The sequence below is a fragment of the Falco biarmicus genome, chromosome 9, assembly GCF_023638135.1.
Source record: "Falco biarmicus isolate bFalBia1 chromosome 9, bFalBia1.pri, whole genome shotgun sequence".
Lineage (NCBI taxonomy): Eukaryota > Metazoa > Chordata > Aves > Falconiformes > Falconidae > Falco > Falco biarmicus.
In genome coordinates, this window is record NC_079296.1 from 19,913,269 (window position 1) to 19,933,875 (window position 20,607).

A 20,607-nucleotide genomic window follows, 5' to 3' on the forward strand; every position below is an offset into this window, starting at 1 on the left:
CTAGATCTCAGATCTATCAAAAGTACCCTCAGGATGTGTGTTCTCAGGAATTGATCCACTGTAATCTTTCACTCGCTTTTGGTATCCAAAGATAAAAACTCCAACCTAAATTAAATGTAAAGGGAGAAGTCAGAAAAACTTATCAAAATGCAAATATGTAGAAATGAATTAGCTTTTCTTGGGGAAACAGAAGCCTAAAGAGAGAAATAAAAACTGATGAAAAATCATGTAGGAACATGTGAAGTACAGAATATCAGGAATAGAAAAAAAAAAAAAAAGCCTGATGTATTTTTACCTGGAGAAAATTACAGACTTTCTCATGGGTTTTCTACAAGGAAAGATGCTGGCAAGTGACTGGGCTATAAAATGATATTATCAGAAAGGAGATAGTCCTAAAGGCAGAATGAAGGCACTGAGGAGGCTTTCTGTGCAAGAGCGTTGTCAAGCATTGTCTCTAACAAAGATGAAAGACTAGAAGGGCTTGGTAAGGCTTATTCATGCAAATTTCATTCATTCATTTACAAGGATTTTATCAATATATTCTAGGATATTAAAGTGGTATGTAAAAATCTGAAAAGTCACAGAAATAAAATAGAGGATCAAAAGCGGGAAGAGAGGTGACTGCATAAACTGAATGTTGAGATCTCCACCTATTAGGTCTGTTTAATTGGTTTTAATTATTGTTATGCTTTTTGTTCTGGGCTCACAAATATTTATGAGGGACACTTTGATAGGCTGTGCTTTTTTGGAAAGAAAAGTGTCTGCTGTGCTATGCAATAGAGTATTTTATTCCTTTAATGGAGATCTTTGACAAAGATGGTCCTTGTTTCCTCATCAGCATACCTACATATATCACTTTGTGCCAAGCGTATGTTTTCTCCTAAAATTATTTTTCTGATGTTACATACAAAGTAAATACAGATGATGTAACTGGAGCAGAGAGTTAATATTTTGGATTACTTATTGTTGCTGTTCCCGTCTATAAAAGATTTAAGAGGTTTGTTTGTGTGTGTGTTTGTTTTACCTTAGCCCATTGCCAGAAGTGTGTCATGAGAGAGAAAAGACGCTGAGGCTTGAATGCTTCATAATGGCTTTGTTAGTAATTTACCTTTGGCATAATTTTGTAGTGAACAAGTGCTTAAGGAGTATTAGAAGAAATTTGTATTGTAATTCTGAAGCATTCAGTGTGCTGCAGAATATTTAAATAATGTAAAAGACTGAATGGAAATCATAATATGTCCTTAAAAACCCAGACAAATGAAGCACGTTTGATTAAAAGAAAGCTACCTTTCAACATGACAGCCAAACATATCCGTGGTCATCTTGCTTGACATTTTAAAGATGCATTTAAATTGTTCTAAAAAGCTGCCTTACCTTGTTGTGAAGATACGAAAGAATTACCTGTTCCAGTCTTTGTCAAAGGCAGATTGTCTTGTGAACTATCAAACCTTTGCATTTTTGGGGCTGGCACCATTAATACAAAGTGATAGTATCCAAAAGTTTCATGCAAGAAAAACGTATAATTTTTAAATACAGAAACAAGAGGAAGACTATTTGCTACCAGGAACACACAGCTGCTGTCAATGGTTGGGGTTTTTTTCTCCTTTATCTCAGAAAAATAAATCTCTTCCTCTGTCTGTAGATGTGTTAGCAAAGAAGTCCAGTTGATGTTTACTATACCAAAGAATGAAAATTAACTCCAGAAACAGTGTATGAGAAAAATGCAAAACAGGAGAACACAAGGGGAAGAGATTGATGCAATATTTTTTTTTCATTTTTAGATGAACTGATTGGAAGAGAAAATATGTATTTTAAGTGCTCTAATCAGATGGACCGCTTTTGTAGCAGAAGTCATCAGCCCATATGAGCTGTCATGTTTTGTCAGAACACTGTTGAAATCAATAGCTTAAAATGAAACAAAATGAAAGCTTATATTTTTGAAAGCAAGAATATGATTTATTATTCATAAAAATATCAAATTACTTTTTAGAATTGCAAAAGTGTCACGGCCAAGTGTGGAGGCAGGAGGGGCTGGGTTTTATAGAAGTCATGGGTTCAACAGGACATTGCTCTCCTCTGGCGAGAAGCGATGGCTTGCCTTGCACTGCGCACTCTGCTGTCTTCTGTTGGTAGATCTGGTGACCCAATCCAGTGCCTGACCTTGCTGCATGGTTTTTTGTGACCCCAAGGAAAATATTTACATTTCTTTTGCTTCACTTATTGACTGTAAGAGAGAGAAAATAAGTCTCTCTTTTTCTCTCCCTGAGTCTCTTTTATTTGTGCAAATCTGGGGCAGCCAGCCATGCCTGATTTATAAAGGATGTTAAAGGTGGTGTAATTACTAACTGCAGGTATTTCCCAACTGTATAGAAGTACCTGGGGGGTTGTTTTCTACTTCTTCAGTGGGACACATAAGGAGGGAGTTCCTTCTTATGCAAGAAGGGGGTCTTGGCTAAGGAGTTTCGATAAGGGGCAGAGGAGGATGAGTTCCCTGCTCAGGATGGTTTCTGGATCCTGATCTGCATGGTGGAGATGGTAAGGGTACCGAATGAGTGAGTCTGAGAAGGTTGTCAACTTTGCTGCAAACGTCCTAAGGAAGCTCCTCTGGCAAACTTCATAGGAGGTGACTGGATTCTGACATTTCAAAATTATTGCTGCATAACTTGAAACACACCTGTTCATCACTCACGTTCAGCCTTGTGTAATGCATCTCATTAACACCTTCTGGTAAACCTCACTGGACGTATTCTGGAATAGCTAGTTATTAGGATGGGACAGAACAGGGTTGCCAAACTTGATTCACACACAGGACTTCTGCACCCCAATGATAAACCTCATAGTAAGTTTAAAAATTAGCTGTAAGTCTTAGACCACAGCAAGCAATTAAAAACCAAAATGATTTTTGTGGGTAGCTTGTATTAAACAAACAATCTTAGCTTATTTTGGCTGCTGCTTTTAACTCTTGGTAATCTGCTTTTGTTAATCAGCATAATCAAAATGCTGCCAAATTTGGGGGTGCAATGCTATACAGTGATGCAAGTAATGCAGCTCAGCCTAACTTCAGCAGCTTGAGAAAGGCAAGGCAGACGTGGAAAATTCAACTTCACCAGTAAAGAGAAAATAGTTTGAAGGCTGTCAGAAAATTGAAGATCCTCAATAGTGCAACATAGTTTTGATAAAGAACGTGGCTGTTTCACATATAGAGAAAAAGTCCTCACTCGCCCCGTATTCAGCGGAGCTGAATAGAGCACGTCAATGAGTTCTCCCTCAGGAGAAAGGGAACAATCAAACATTTTGCTGTACATTAAGCTGTCCTGCTTGACACATGGTGAGCTTTGATGGTAGAGTTTCTCAAGGTTTATTGTACAACTCTGTATGCAGTCCCAGCTCCTAAGCAGTCTTTTGGACGTGCTGCTAAAGTGTTGTTTGAATGTGTTCTTCAGGAAGCAAGGACATGTCAGGCAATGCCTGGCACAGAAGCAATCAGATGCTACTGAAAGCATGTGAGTGTCCTTTGCCTGAACAAGTAGGCACTATTAAAGAATTTGTCTGTCTATGCTCCTTCTTTTTTTACACACCCTGCCCCCCACCCTGCTTTTTTCATTTTCTGTTTGGTTTTTTTTTTTTTTGTCTTCTTTCTGTTTTCTTTTTTTTTTTTTCCTTCTCCCCCCCCCCTTCTTTTTTGCATGCTCTTCCTAAGATAATTAACTGCATTTCAAAGGGAAATTGGCTAGAATTGTTTTTCCTATTTTATTATTTTCCTTCTTGACTCTAAATATAATCACACTTCCATGTGTGTGTTACTAGCAAAACACATTAGCTGTCATTGTAACTGGAATTCATAGAAGCGTAACTCCCCTGATGGATAAAAGCTGACAATATTAATTTGGAAATAGACCTTTTGTAGTGGGCTGGGCAAATGGTTCATAATCTGTTGAGGGAGCCTTGTTAATAGTTTGCCACTGACTGAAGAAGTGTCCTCTTCCAGACAGTGAGGGTTGCCACGGTGGACAACCACGGCATTCCTAGCAGAGCACCAGGGGTTGCCACGTGCTTGGCCGCACGGTCCCATGGCCGCAGAACACAGACCTGGTGAGGGAGGAAGAGATTAAGGAAATATTTTTCAGCACGGTGGGACATTTTTTTAGCAGCAGCCTAAGATAATCGATATAAATCCTGGTTTTATTTCACCATCGATCAAAGCATGCGTTCTAGTAGACTGAGGACATAAACTGTGTGTTGTCAAATGATTTCTTTAAAGAATGACTAGTAGTGACTAATTATTACATTTTAAGATGTGTTTGCCTTTATGCTCAGACTCCATTAGCATTTTAATTTGGACCAGAAGTGTGTTTTTGAAGGGAAGCTCTCGCTCCATTTTCCCCACTTACCACACCGGTTTACATGACGGAGTGGTGTTGCGACATACCAGCTGGACTCATTTGGTTCAAACTAAACCGAGAGGTGTGCTGCAGAAGCGCCTACTGTACTGCACATGCCAGTGGGTGCCCGGTCCATGGGATCAGGCTGGAGTCAGCACAAAGTACCCAGCCAAGGCAGGTGTGCTGTTGCACTGCACAGAGCTGTTCTGGCGTGCTGTGCTATGTGCTACTGGAGATGTAGGCACAGGACACTGCAATTTAGGAGAAAAACCTGTGCTTTCTTATAACTGCAGTGTTACATCCCCCACCCCGAATTTCAGATTGGATATGTCTGTTCTTTGGGGAAGTTGGGCTGTGGTGCTGAGCTGGGAGGAGTAACTGTAGTCAGCCAAACACCCAAGTACTGCCACGAGATGTGGATTAGGCTTTTATTTTCAGTACTTAAACCCACTTGCTTTAAGGGGAGTGATACCATGCAAAGGTATTTCTTCACTTTTTCTGTGTTTTTTTTTAAATTTATTTTTATTTGTTTGTTTGTTTGTTTGTAGCCCCCCCCCCCCTTCAACCCACAGAATGGAGCATCATTAGATGTGTACTTACATATTTCCATTTTCCCCAGATATTATTGTGACTTCTTCAGCTCCCATGCAGCCTCTGTGCACATGACTCAGATGCATTTTCCAGAGAAACTCAACTTTTGAAATGTTTCCAGAGATTTCTGTATCAATATAGTTCAGATATGTGTTGCCTGGTTGGAAAGTTCCCCTGCCAAAAGAAAGGCACAAAAATGATGCTTTGTCTTTACGAGTGAGGGAAAAAAATGCTGCCATTTAGTTAGAAAGGGGGACAAGTATGGGAAGGATGCTATAAGATTTGAAGCTTTGAATACTATTGTTATAATTTTATTAATTTTTTTCCCCCAAGAATTATCAGGCTGAGATGTTAGGCAAAATTTTAGCTTAGAACATGTTCTTGGAGAATGTGTTCCTTGGGGACATTTGATGCAGAGCCTGATGCGGGTCCGAGGCTCTCAGCTCAGGCAGTAGGGGATCATGTCTCAGGTCCAGAAACCCCAAGTTCTGCCCTCTCTGCTGACTAGCCATGTAGCAGAGTCTTTTACAAAGTCCTTGGACCTTAGATTTCTTGTACACAAAATATATCAAAATATTTTTTTGGACAAAGTTTGTAACAAGGCTAAAGTTATGAGAAGATTAAAGAAATCATTATTTATACACACACACACACACACACACATATATATATACTTTCCATTTAACTTTTTTTGTAAGAATTAGGAAGGAATGTCTCATTGACGTTTTGGTTCATGTCTTCCTCCAAATCAGTATTGCAGCTTTTTGCCTTCCCAGAAGCTATTGTGGTGAAGCTGAGGCTACCCCACTTCTCCCAGCATGACTTGTCCTGAACGCCTGGAGGAAGTTCTGAGGACTAAATGTCACTTTTTTCCCTCTTTGGCATTAGTTTGTTGTGCAGATAGCAGCTAGACAAATTGGTGAAGGCCACGCAGTCTCTGTACTAACCTTACTTGAGAAAGATGAGGAAACCACCACACCGTTCCTACTTATGTAGGGAAGTTATTGTGGATCCCACTACAGGATTTCAGCCTATCAACCCAATCTGTTGGTTTGTTGGTACCTAAGGAAGAGACAGCTACTCAAAGGGCTCTACAGAAGTATGCAAATTACTTAGCTGCTTAAATTCCTGTTCCCTTCAGGATGAAAACACTAGATTAGTTAGCCCAGCCTTTGTCAGTTTTGCCATGGGGTTTACTCTAGACATTGGTTTTGGAAAATGAGATTTATCTTCAAGTTAGTCCAAGTCAAGAAGTTCTCTCAGTGTTTCTGCCTGCTCTCAGCCATGAAGAAAATTGAAAATTATAGTTTACCTTCGTGCCTTCTGTGGTATCAGTGTTCATTATAACGGAATACACATTACAGCATGACATTAACGTACTAATTACCTGTAGGTGTATCACTGCAGTAGTGTATTTGCAACCAAAGGTACTCCTGGTACAGACCAGTAACAGGGCTATGTTCAAACACAGAGGAGGCTGGTTTTACAATATTTAAACTGTGCTTTTGACAAGGATCAGTTTATGAGATTTAAATTCATGTTTACTGGAAAAAGCCAGGCTGAGTGGACAGGAATCCTAGACTTCAGCACAGTTCATAAGCAAGCTGCAACCTTTTTACTCATATTCACTAGAAGAGGGAATGATTAAAAGCCTGTACATCGTGCAGCTCTTTGTCTTCTCAGTGAAGAAGATCAAAGGATGTTTGAGTCCAGCAGTAGCCACAGAGCTCTTTGCTCTTGCCCACTTTGCTGTGGTAACCACCATCCTCAGAAAAGAAAACACAGAGCAAGAATGACCTGCAAGCAGATTTTGACCATGGTCTGTAGCACGGGGACTTCAACCATTTATCAGCTACTATTATTACCAGTGTAAATCACAGATCACATAGAACAAGATGAGATATGTAAAAATAGCTGTGCATAAATTCAATATGATAATGATAGAGACATTTTTCAACAGACACGTTAAACTTACTGGTCAATTGTATATTTTTTCCTGATCCCATCAGTTCCAGTCAAGGCTACGTCAATATTTCCTTTCATGGTTTCTGTTGCAGATACTTTGACATGTATCTCTTTTCGCCAGCCTTTGAAAGCAAAATGAAACAGATTATGGTTGTAAGATTTCTTCCCTAATGGTAAAACTTATATGATTCAATGTCTTTCAGGGAGAGGAATGGATGGCACAAGTGTGCTTGTAAGGAAACAAAATGTTACTCCTTATTAAGGCAAATGTTCTGTGTGATTCTGGCAGTACTGATTTCCTTGACAGTGGTTTATATCACAGATCCAATCTTTGCTGAGCTGCTGACTACAATGAGTGTTTAATCTGCCATGGCCAATACTGTATCTTGCTCTTCCACTTGGTCTCACTTTTATTTTTTTAATTTGTAACGCTTATGAGCAATTTGGGGGATCTTATGGGTAGCATATTAGCTTTCAACTCTCAAGTGAGGTCCACTGGACAGTGGTGGTGTTAAAGATACATTAAAAAACTGGCTGCTTTCCCAGGATGATCCCAGTACAGAGTGTTCAGGGTTTTTCTTATACCTGTGCACAGCCCGACAGCTGTCAGGAGATCCTGTCATCCCACACGTCTTTCTAAGGCAGAAGAAGGGTCTCAGGTGCAATAGCACATACTGATTTCAAGCAACCAGCTTTGGGAAGTTTTTGAACTGGCTTTAATTCAGGCTATTAAAAGGAGAATCTCTTCACCCACTTCATAAGGTTATATTTGGTTTCAGGCTATAATTTCTATAAAAAGTTTGCAAATGTTGAAATTAATGTATTCAGATTTGAGAACTGGCTGGGTTCTCTAAACTCAAATATTTTTTTATTATTTTTTGCTCTTATGGAGACATGATATAAAATTACTTTTGTCCTTAATTTTTCTTCCATATTTTAGTGTCTAGTGAGTAAGGACCTCGAAGACCCTCCCTTATTTATTGTCTCTGCAGTTCATCACCTGTGATGAATTACAATTTATTTGTGAATTTTCTTATTTCCCAGTTTTGTGGCTGCTTCTACATTAATCAAAATTAAAACTATACTTGTTATTAGCCCCTGATATTTTGGCTTGATGAGCTTTGCAAAAATAACCTGAAATGATCCAGGTTTATAAGTTTTTGTCAATAAAAACAATAGAACTTTTTTTATTTGAAATTTTATACAGAATAACATTCCTCCTACCTTCAGCTTTATAGACTTTTTGAAGCCATCATCTCATTGACAAAATTTTAGCAGGGTTTCTAACTCGGACTCGGAGGTCAGCATCAGTTGATCTGTTCATATAATTACCACAGCCTTCCCCAGACAGTGCTGGTACTGCACGTTTCTAACACACTTGAAACTCTAGATTTTGTACGGAGTGCCACTCATTAGCTCCAGCAGCTCTCTGTAGAAGTGTAAGGTATTTGTTCACCCAAAATTCATTACCACTTTAGAATTCACTACCCAAAGTAAGCACTTACGCGCATATGGAGGGGAGGGCCCTGTGTTTAAATAAACCTTCTGTTGTTCTTTCTCAGTTTTATGTAAAAACCTATCAGCATAATGACCCATCAGTGGGCATCCTTCCTTTGGACATGGGAAGCAATCTCCCTGGGGAAAAATAACAATGTGTGTTACAAGACATTATCTGTTTTAAGCCCACTGCTTAAAGTTTAAGAAATGAAGGTATTTCAGCTTTTTCCCAGCTTTTTTGAAAGGGTACTTGCTTCTGAGTTCAGCTTATATCTTCAGTCTTTATTGGTGTGGTGAAAAAAGGAGCTGAGATGATCAGTCAGCTTATCTCATCTGGTTGAAAATCAGAGAGAAAAAGGTTGAAAATCTGGTCTAATTCCTTACGCTCTTGCAAAGACTATAAGTAAATACCTCAATACATGTTGTGCATTACTACGTGATCTATAAAATATAGGTAATCACCTTTCGTAGGGTCCTTTGAAAGTTTGTCTGCTAATTACAGGGTGGGTAACTGTGTTCGCAAGGAGGTCTGGCTGGACATCTCACTTGCATGGTGAAGATGTTTAAGCTTAGGAACACTGAAGCTCAGGGTCTTGTTTTGGCATGTGTACTGTCTGCTTTTCAGCCTTTATTATCCTTGTAGAACCTTAATGAAATTAATCTACCTACACAGATCAAACATTCAGACCAAGACCTCGATATCCTTTAAAAAATCAAACAGAAAAGCATGTAAATTTTCAGTAAAAGTGATTCAACTGCAGCTGGAAAAAATAGCATTGTTATGTTTAGATAGTTCAATTTTGATATTTTGGAAGTTCTGTAGGAACTGGTATTTGTGGATCCCTTGGCTATTTGGGCATTAGAGGGACAATGAGGAACAAAAAGCTAAATTATCATCATCATTTGTTTATTATGAGACTGAAAAAAACCATTTCCCTTGCATCACTACATCGTACAGGGTTGAGGTTTTCAAGTACTGAATGACATCAAACTTTAAATCTATGTGGCAATATTGCTACAAACACTAACAACTTTTCTGCAGTATCATAATAATTCCTTTTGGGAGCAGATGGAAATAAATTCAGACTTCTCTTCCTCTTTGACCAGTCCTCAGCTGCATTGCCAGAACTGGTCCACTAAAAGACCAGTTATGTAAGGCATGACACGCCAGGACGTTAGGCTGCCTTCTTCCTTGTACCACCTGAGGGTTGTGTGAGCAATGCTGTGCTGTATAAATATCTCCCCTGCTCTATATGGGAACGTTTTTTGCTTATGAAATGTTCAAACATTTCTAAAACCTAGAGGCTGTCTCCTTGATGATGGGTTCCACCAGATTTAGATGGACTTCCTTCAACCAGTGTCCTTTACTGCTGACCTGCACAAAAGGTGAGCCCAGCCACTGCCTCTCTTTGCTCTCTTACTCAACTCATCTCTCCCTTTGTTAACTGTTTTTGGTGTTCATATTTATTATTTTTCTAATATTTATTCTAATTTTTTCCAAGTTCGCTGCTTTTACATTTTACCTTTTTTTGGGGGGTATGGTCTGGATGAAGGTAGTCAGTGAGTCTGCATAGCCCCCACCCTTTATCTTATGTAGAAGTTGTCCCAGAAATTATTAAGAGAAGAAGATAGGGCTATAATCTCAGATAAATACGTACCTGATACTTACCAATACAAAGGCTCGGTATGTTTCACACTGATACCCAACAAATCCATTTGGAATGATAATACTCTCAGCATAATACCGTAGACTTCTTTTATGTCCACATCCGATAGATCTATATTCTGGAAAAAAGCCCAAATAAAAAAGAGGAAAGCTATACATTAATGTAAAGTCCATGCCAAAGTAACAGTTGTGGTTTTTTTTTCCTCAGAAGCCTTTGGACATATAGTGACATCTCAGAGTTTAAAAGTAGTAGTAATTAAAAGATGTTTAAAGTGTGAATTTTTTGGATTTATAGTATAAAGTGAACTTATGGCTACATATATTTTTGTAGGGGAAGAGCCTAGGTTCTAATCCCTGTGTTCTTGTGCTCATACTGAGTTAAAAAAGGTGGAGATGCACCAAGGTGGACCTCGTGCAGCCTCCTATCCTGCTATGTGTACTTAACTGCTTTTAATTTAGCATGAGAACCAAGGATGATTTAGGAGAATTTCCCTTTGATATGTCAAAGTCTGGAATAATTCATAATAATTTGTACAGCTTTTGTAAGGCATATAGTAGTTACTATGAAGTAGTTTTCATTTGCTTACCATTATCACAACATGGTATTGTGTGAAACCACAGTTTCCACTCATTTCTAGAATTAAAGGTAATTGTAGTAATTATTTTAAATTCAGTGGCTTTTAATGTTTTTAAGCTCTAGAAAATCTGCAGTCATTTGACAGTAAGTGATTATGTGAAACACTTTGAAAAGCAAGATGTTTTGGCAGTGCGTCCTTGATTTTGTCAGAATTATTTGAAACAAGTACATTTTCCCATCAGAGTGAAATTTATAAGCCGTCAGTGCAGGAAAGAAGAAAGTGCTTGTGTTCATTAGAGCTGAGCTTCTCCTTCACCACAGAACATTGCAAACAGCCTTGTGAAATGTCTCTGGAAAGTATTTAAATTTTTTGCTTGAAAGTGCAGATAACCTTATGCAGTCCAATTGGAAAGTGTTTTGGTTCTGAGTGACTGTGCACAGCCAGCTTTCAGTCCTCTTTGTTACTAAGTTCTCCAAACAGTTTTAAGACAGTGTTTTTGAAATCACATTACTAAACTAGTGATAGAGATTTCAAAAAATTTGGCTGTGAATAACAGATATTCTTATTTCTGTGGGTTATGATCAGAAGACAGGATTTGGGGCTTCTGTTGTACTGGATGACAAGGTAATCCTGATTAACTGCTCAGCTTTCTTAGAACGTGAACTATCAATGGAGCCGTCATTTTATCATCTTCTATATTTTTAATCTTGTGCTGTTCCCTTTGAAGACACTAAAGCTGCTAATGGCGTGGATGAGTATGTCTAACCCCAGTAATACTGGGGCTGATGTCTTTCTAGGGAGAAGAGAAGCTCAGATTTTAAAATACTCATTTTTGGATTACCCTTGAATGAAATTTTACTGGTCCTTCATGTATGGAATTCCCAGTGAGATCAGTCTGCCAGCACAGTGGCCGGCTTTTATAATGATTGTGATGAACAAGTCTGCATGCTTTAACCAAAGTTTCTATCTGGAATTTGCCTTGGTTAGTACAAAAGAAAATTGAAGGGTATTTCACAGGCAGGTTTAAGTCTTCCATTTTTGAGGATTCTCTCCCTGCTCATAATCTGAGCTATATAAATAATGCATACATTCAGAAGGCTGTACCTTAACCTAGCCTTTATTTCTAACTATGGCTTATAATGAGGTATTACCTTAAGATATATTTACCTTTCATAAGGTCATTGATATTCCTACTTGCAGGAGGTACACGAAGCTGCTTGCATCCTGGCATCTTCTTGCCACCGTTCGGGTAAAAATCCAGGTGGCCACAAGTCTGGAGAATCCCTGGAGCTGAAATGCATGATGAACGGAGGCTGACCACTATCAGGTGTGCTGTGGCCAACCTCTGTGTTGGTGTCAGCCTTGTGCAAAAACTTACCAAAATCAAAGAAAAGATGACCAGCGTGAGTATGAATTATATCAACAAATTCTGCATCTGAAGGATCCAGCCTAACCATTGTGGGAGTGTACTGAAAAAGGGGCCCAGCTGGATCCAAACCTAAATGAATGGAGACACATCTGACTGAGTAAGTAATTATGTATATCATAACATACAGTATGTGTACAATGTATGTTATTAGATTTCTGTCTTTGCCTGACATATAAAAATACGTTTTGTGATCCACAGCCAGCAAAACAAGAAAGGTTTTAATGGAAAGGTGCCTGGAGACACTGCAGCACAGTAAAATGCTGGTGGGTGCTTTGCTTACTTTTGCTGAACAATGTTATAAGAAGAGGTTTGGAGGTGGTTTTTGCATGTTAGTGAAAAATACGAAATCTTGATATGCTGCTCTAAGCACGTAGATTTGTTTGAGAATTTTTATTTGGTCAAAAAAATCTATTTTTATTTCCAAAAGAACCTGATTGAAAATGTTACCCCTTCACTTCAGTGTCAGTGAGCATTCTTGGGGCTTAAAGCAACACAGTTCTGATCCCAGTTTCCCTGAATTGCTTATGTGACTGCTTACAGCACACACAGCTTAGTCAAAGCAATGTCTCTGCAGAGAAAAGAACTGACTGGAGGAGAAAGAAAAACAGAAAATAGTGAGCCTTTAAAAAAAGTGATGTGTGAGCATGCCATGACAGTGTGTCTCTCTCTGTAGCTCTGTGACAAATAGCTGTGGTCCTTTTCAGGGTGTCCTGACACCACACAGTATTTGCTGTCTTATCCTGACACACTAGATTGAGGGGTTTAAATTTTTCATTTCAGATTTTCAATCTTTTGAACTGCTGAAAAGTCGTGTTAGAGTGGGCTTTTAAAACCTAACATGCCAATGAGTTGCTAGTGTTTTACAGGTCTGTTATCCCACATGTAATACAGTATTTTGTTCCTGTTCTTTTATAGCATTAAAAAATCATAACCGAGTGCTCCCTGCGACTTGTGACCTGTGAAAGGTGGCCACTATTTAGCCACAGTCAGGACAGTTAAGGCTTTCTGATCTGTTGCAGTTGAGACTTTTCAGAGCTGTGAACACTGACCTGTGACATGCATGGTATGTGCTAGGACGTGGCTTTGTTTGTATGCTGCCATGCTAACTGTATACTCTTAATTATGACAAACCAGCATGTTGCAGCCTGTATGGTGTGTTCATAAGGCAGAAGTGATTCTTCAGCCCTCCTGAACTGCATGATAATATAAAACGTCATCAGGTGAAATAGCTTCAGTACCTGTTATTCTTCCAATGCCAGGTTTCCTTCTCCCTGCCTCCCCTGCAGCATGTGCTCCCAGACTATGGCCGATGAAATGAATGTTGGCAGGAGAGTAGCCATAGTCTTTCTGTGAAGATGTATGGAAAGGAAAAAAACAAGCGTGTTAAGCAGGCGATACAAGCCTGTGGTACTGCATCATGGCCCCGTGCTGTGCCAGGACACGGCCAGACCAGGGGTGATGGAGGGGACTGTCTTGGCTGGGAAGTTACTGTTGTGGGTGGTGGGATCTGTACCTAAAGAGAAGCAATTCCCAACTCATCCCACTGCTCTTATATCACACCTCTGGAAGGGAGTAACCTCCGTCAGGAAGTGGCCCTTATGATAGAAAAGAAAGAAAAGGGAATTTCTGCAGGTAGCTCCCCTACATTTGCACTGATGGCTTATCCCCACTGCCTCACCCCCGAACCCGTCTGTCTGGTCAGGACAGTGGTCTGCGGTGAAGGAGTTTTCAGTGCCTTTCCCTGTGGCATACCCTCCGTGTGAACCAAGCTGCTGTCCTGCTATGGAGATGTTCCACCACACATGTCCTGCAGGACGGGGAGAATCGTGCCAGGGATGCTGCTGGTGTGCCAGGCTCAGCTGAGCTTCTGCATGGGAAGCCTGGTGGTGGTGGTGGCTGCAGGAGTTGCTTTGCGTTGCCGTTCAGCTCCAGTGAGAGGCAGCGTGCGTGGCTCACAGAGGGGTGTTTAACCTGCACTGGTGTTTTACCTGCATTGGTGTTTTACCTGCGTTGGTGGTTTACCTGCACTGGTCCTCTGTTGCCACTCTGCACCCTGCCAATGCTGTTAGATAGTCTCGATTCTGATGTGTTATCCAGCAAAAAGCCCATCATGGGCAAAACTTTCAAGAACTATGGCCTGTAAGCCTTTAGGGACATGCTTATCCATGGGCTGACACTGAAGTAGGTATTTCCATTCATGCAGGATTAGGGACTTCTAATGATGTTTTCAGCTGCATTATTGACTACCTCGGTACTTCCTGACTATTGCCTCAAACCTCAAAGTGCCACCCTAAATCCAGCCTTTACCATACAAACTATCTACCAACTTTCACGTTCCACAGATGGGTTTACCTCCAGAAGGTTCACCAGGTAGACCAGCTCGGCCCCCACAATGCGGACGTTGTTAACTGCGTCGGTGTACAAACCGCTAGAGCCACCTCTCCAATCAGTCAAAATGCAGTTCACGTCTTCAGTGTGAAACATGAACTGGTGGAAAACACGGAAGCAGAGGAACAGATGCCAACAGGCATGAATTACAACTGTAGCAGGGTATGTGCAAACAGTATTTTGTTTTGCTATGGCTGGCATCTCACTTCGTTTATGTGACTGGTAAAAAAGACATGTCTTTAGAGTATTAATTCCTACTAATACTGAAGAATCAACACAAGGAGGCAGAGTGGAGGCAGTGATTTGAACACTATAAAGACATGCAGAAACTTGCTTCCGTTCTGTTTTCCATTCCAGATGATTTGCTTGGGTTTAAGGTATCAACTTCCCTTAATGACAGTACCCCAGTTAGATAAAGAGGATGGTATAACTTCTTTTTTATCGTCCAAGTGTTATTCTTCAAAATTTATATGCTTGGATCATCTAAAAGGATTCACAAACTTTTTTTTTCATGTGCTTGGATTGTTTAGCCCCAGAATTCATCTATTTTAACCAAAATATTCTATTTATGCACTTCTGGCAATGGAACATTCTGATTTTTCACTCTGAAACAATTTCATTTTTGAAATGTGCCTAAACAAAATGAAACCAATCTGTTGATCAAAATATTGTCTTTTTATTAGCTCAAATGGCTCACTCAAACAGAAATGTTTATTTTGACCTTTTGCTGAGGTAGAGAAAAATTACTTTTTTCCACCTTTGTTATTGGCAGGGAGTTGAGAAATCAATTAATTATAGCTTTTTTTGTGGAGGTGATTGCAGCAAAAGGCCATTTAGAAGAAGGCTGAAGGGAGGAACAAGAGGGTGGTCATGTGGAACTGAGCTTCTTTCTTTTTTCCCCCTCATATATATCCTGAATTAACAAGAGAACCAATGAGTAAAATTTATATGGGGATTTTATGCCAGTTGATGTGATGTGGGTATGTGCACTTTCAAATGTAAGTAAAATGTTTGTCAGACAATAGTCATACTGTACCCTGCACATGTTGGTTATCCAGGGGAGGTCTGCTCCAGCGAGGTGGCCATGTATGATGAAGCGAGTTTTCCTGTGTGTTCGGAAATTTGAAGCTTTGATAGTTGAAGGATTTGTAGCAGATATTTTCTGTGTCAAAAAAAACCCAACAAGAACCAACAAACAACACAATGAGGATGTGACTGCTCCATCCCAGTGTACGTTTTGATACAGGGCAAAGTAGCCCAACGGTTAAGGCATAGTTCTTGGCTCTGACGAGAAGGGTCTTTTTCCTCTCTTGTAAACTGTCTTGCTGGGGGATATCAATTAATTGCTTCAACAAATGATTCACTTCCTCTAGTTAATAGAACTAATGATACTGGTGCCTTTTGCACAATGCTTTGAGATATACTGGTACAACATACCATGTAAATACAAGATTTTATCAAACTTGGCCACAGAAATACAAAGATAGCATCTTCTGCAAGGTATTATGTGGTTGACTTTGAATCTATACCTGCTTTTCTTACTTTTTTCTTTGAAGACAAGACCTTCCTCACTAAGCTTATTTATATTTTATGAGAAAGCCCACCAGGCTTACAATGTCAGAGGCTGTAGGTATTTGGGGGATTATTGAGAAAAAAAGCATTTTTCTCTTTTAAAGAAATTCTGAATACTAGGTTGTTTCAAAACTTGGCTCTTATTTTTTGTTATGGTTTTGTAAGCTTAAATGGAGATGTCATGCACTAATTAGCACATAGCTCACCTTCAGTGAAAGATTGATTAAAGTTAAAACCTCATAGCTCCTCTTAGCTAGAGATGTTGGACTTGTTCTGAGGTGACTCAAACAGGAGAAATCATTAAACACTTCCATTGTTTGTGACTGCTGTTTATAAAAAAAATCCCAACAACTATGAAGCCTTTTTCATGTAATGTAAGCCAACAACCCCCCTCCCCCCCCCCTTCATATTCATTTGCTTAATTTTTCTTGCTCTTTGTCCAAGTGAAATTCACACTCTCTGATGGTCATTTCTCTTCTTTCACCAGACTAGTCTATAGCCCCAGAAAACTGCTTCATGTTATGGGTGAGCCCAGCTCAGACACCTCCAACACCTTGAGCATCCTGCTGGTGTCGTTCAGTACATTCCCCATTTGATCCATCCTAAACAGTCTTGCAGGCTCATTTTAGCTACTTTCATCTGTCACTCTGTCACAGTCCGGAGCTTTCTCTCACTGCCATTAGTCTGCAGATGTTGTAGATTTTATTACTTTTATTACTTTTTTATTACATTATTACTTTTTTTCTTCCATCTAGCTCCAAAGCCTGCTGTCTCTGTGCTTCTCTATCTGATGTGTCGTCATGAGGGATGACCTAGTTCAGCTCTCCATAAGAGAAACCTCCAAGCTCTCTCCATGCTTTTGAATTTCCATTTTCCCTCAGTCCCAGTCTTCCAAAAAACATTTAATGTTTGTTTATTTTCTTTATCCATCCTGATTTCATTCTCTTTTTGGTTATTTCCCTCTTCTTCCACATATGATTTCTTTCTCTCCTTCATTTTTTATTTAGTCTTCTGTTTTCCTTTCTAATCTTCCCTTTCATTTTTCATCCGATTTCCCTTCCTCTCTCTCGTGAACAGAAATACCTTCTCTGGTGATCTTCACTCTTAACTATCCACCTACTCTTAGGGCTCAGTGTTGGCTACCACGTAAGCAGAGCCCCTGAGACCAGCTGTATGTAGTTCATAGGACCCAGTAATCACATGTATGAACCACATCCCTGCGTTGCATTGTGTGTATGGGCCTGCAGCACATTTTTAATCTGGGGACACACAGGAGGCAAAATGAGCTTTCCTTTTATACTGCCTTCTCTGCCTCTGGCTTTATAATGCTAGACCTGGAACTGGATTTGGGCCATTAGCTTACTGTAGAGAAGTACATAAAATATGTCCAAAATGTCTCAGATGACTTGTGTTAGAAGGCTGCAATTAATATGTTGTGTATATACCTGGCTCATCAGAGAGCTGAAATGAGGAAAAAGAAAAAAGGAAGAAAATAATGATGGGCTGTTTGTGTGTAAAATAGAATTTGGGATTCTCCTGGGAGACTTATGAGCACAAAAGAAACTGTCTGTATAATTTGTTGAATGTGTTGTATGCTATCAGTATATAAACCCAAAGCAGTTTCTTACCTGATATTTCAGGATGTTGTCTCTAGTGTAAAGAAAGAACTTTGTGTTCACATTTTCTGGAGAGCTGGGCAAGCCTGCCAGTTGTCTCCCTGGGATCCCAGACCAAGGGGGACTGTCTGTAAAGCATCCAAGCCTTTTGTAGCAAACTTCCCTTCCTAGGTTTCACAAAGCAGAATGTTAGTGTTCTGGGAATGCAGCAGGTCAGGCTGCCGCCACCTTACAAGAAGCTGGCAGGAGGGTGCCTATACCAGGAAAGCAGAAAAGGGCTGGTTCAGGTTAGGGTGGCACTTGTGTTTGTTCTGTGTTAAGTGTCTCAGTTGCACTCTTGTGCGTGTAGCAGGACCTTGAACTTCCAGACTGATTATTGCTGCAGACATAGTGTAGACCTCAGTTTGATGAACTCAGGAGAATGCAGGGTTTGTTTGGTCAAAATAATTGTTAACACAGCCATTGGAAAAAGACGATAAAATCTTGATCCTTTATGGATTCAGAGAACAAACCAGCTTTTGCTGCCGGTGCAGAGCTGTCCTTCAAATTAGTCCTAATGCTCCAGGGATTATCTAAATTGTTACTTCTTGTGCAATAATTCATGAAGCAATTCTGATTGCTCCACAAGGTACCTTAAACATCTTCCTTGGTTTTTTATCACCGTAAGATTTTAGGAAGCAATAAAGTGGAGTTTGAGTGGAAGCCTAGAGCCAAGCACAGCCTCAGGAAGTGCGGTCTGTGCTTGAGGGACTACAGTTTCCCAATTTCTATTATGGCTTTAACACAGTAATGATGCAAATATGATATACGGGTGTTGCCATTAAATGTCATTGTTACCCACTATTATAGCACAACAGCTGTGAAATCCCAAATAATTGTCATTGCTATTAAAAAGGTGTGAAAACAATGAGAAGCTATTGTTACTCGGATAGGTGACAGGGTCATACTACATTAGACTGCGATTTACTTACTCGTTACTCTGTACGAAACACAGGGGTAGGGTGATACATACTGGAAATACGTCTAGAGAAAGAGATTTAATCATGGAGCTGCAGCTGGAAACTCCACACATGAGCCAGTCATTTATTTTTTACAGGGGTCTTTCCGCTGATGCCAGCAAACTTTTGGATTGTGTCTTTCTGTTTCTCTCTGCTGTATGTGCCAGTCCCTGTTGAGCTATTCTTTTCTAGTGGTAAAGAGGTGTTTCAGACCAGGACTATGTTCTTGTTCTCTGAATAACACTGTGAAGAGTAAGCGCCTAGGCTGGCATTACAAGTGTTGGAGCTACCATAAATGCTCGTGTGGATTAAGGGCAGGTAGAGGAAACTGTTCTGGAAGAATTTTAGTGTCAATTAATATATAAAAATATCTTTCTAATTCCCATTCTGTTTGCTAGCTGCAAAAACCTTTACAGAATTAAAAAGTAATAGGTTAAATGTGGGAAAGACATGACATAACTCAGTGTTCCTAATGAGGAAATATTTTAAATCTGTTCTAAACCACTATAAACCACTATAAACTATATATTCTAAAGTATAGATATACTTTGGTGTGAGCTGCACACAATGATTTTTACTGTTTATAGACTTTATCAGCTATGTGTCTTACCTCTGGCTGCATCAAGAAGAAAAAGAGTAGTGATCCATACCACAAACATCTAAAGCAAATAAGAACGCAATTCAAACATAATTAAAAATATAATCTGGAATTCACCTAAAAGTTTTCTTGACTGATTAAAAAAGTCATAGTGGCCATAGGAGTGCTTCAGGCATTTAATGAGTTGGATGCAAAATATCAGCATTTTCTTAAAGGTAACAAGGTTTCAAGAAAATAGCTTTGAGATTCTTTCTGTTTGCCAAGAATTTGCATATGCAGGATATCATATAAGAATCTCTCAAAGACTGTCTCCCTGACTTGACAAACAGAAGTTTTGGGTTCTTTTTTCTCTAGAGCTGCGATTTATGGGCAAGAAAATTAAATTCTTAAAGGATTTTCAACAACATTTTTGAGTGAAGTTTCCTCTGGCGTTTAAGATAAAAGTTATTCATAGAGCTGCTATTCAGAGATTGTATTTGAAAGAACCCAGGAACAAACTTAATTTGTGTTTCTAAATGATATCGATAGTCTGGAAAACCCATTTGGATCATTGCTATCAGCCATGTGTGCTTATCAGCCCTGATCTGCTTGATCACTTAATCACCAGCTGATAGGTAAGCATTGGAGTAAATTGAACCATTTATTTCGAGGTGAGGTAGGGAAGGCCTTTTAGCTGTAGTCTCACTACTACTACTACTACTAGTAACTTAACTTCAAAGGAGAGGTCATTCTTAGAACACTCTAATATCAGGCCCTGATCCCCCAATGAGTCCTGCACAGACACAGCCCTGCATCCCTTTCCTGACCTCTCCACCCCCAGTCTCCTGCAGTCCGTAATATACTGTAGGGGCAAGGAGTTCATCCCTGTGAAACCCACTGCAGGTTCAAGCATGTCCTGCTTCCACCCCCTCTCCTACAGCCATGCACCAAATGCCCCACAACTTATCACGGTGCACTTTATTTCGGCTCCTTAGATGTTCTTGGCTCCAGCGTATCCCGTTTTACCTTGGCAAAGCTCAGAGCAAGTTCTTTGGGTCCACCTCTCAGCCGATGGCAGCAAGGTCTTTGAGGAGCCTGGCACGAAGCAGGACGGTGCCGTGCCTGCCCTCCGAGGGCACGTGGTGGAGGGACGCTCACCCCACCACTGCTTCCCAGTGCCTGGGTTCCCAGCTGCACCTGTGATTTTGTTGGCTGGCGCCAAAGGAAATGTCCCTGTGTCAGGCATGCTTCATCTGAGATAACACAGACCAGGTCAGACCAGTTGCTGCGTGACTCCACCTTTTTAATGCAAAGTTTCAAATAGGGTGTTGCTGTCATCCATCAGTAA

The 20,607-nt window shown here is 39.9% G+C and overlaps 1 protein-coding gene across 1 annotated transcript; it reads right to left on the minus strand.

Annotated features, from left to right (window-relative positions):
* Positions 1-19,341, minus strand: LOC130155084 (pancreatic lipase-related protein 2-like). The gene is given in 14 exon segments (XM_056352031.1): positions 1-105; positions 3,219-3,468; positions 3,968-4,089; positions 4,979-5,147; positions 6,949-7,060; positions 8,444-8,573; positions 10,105-10,220; positions 11,847-11,969; positions 12,058-12,177; positions 13,347-13,455; positions 14,461-14,595; positions 15,533-15,658; positions 17,697-17,851; positions 19,293-19,341. Coding segments are annotated over 14 exon segments (1,821 nt in total).
* Between the last annotated feature and the right edge of the window lie 1,266 nt (positions 19,342-20,607).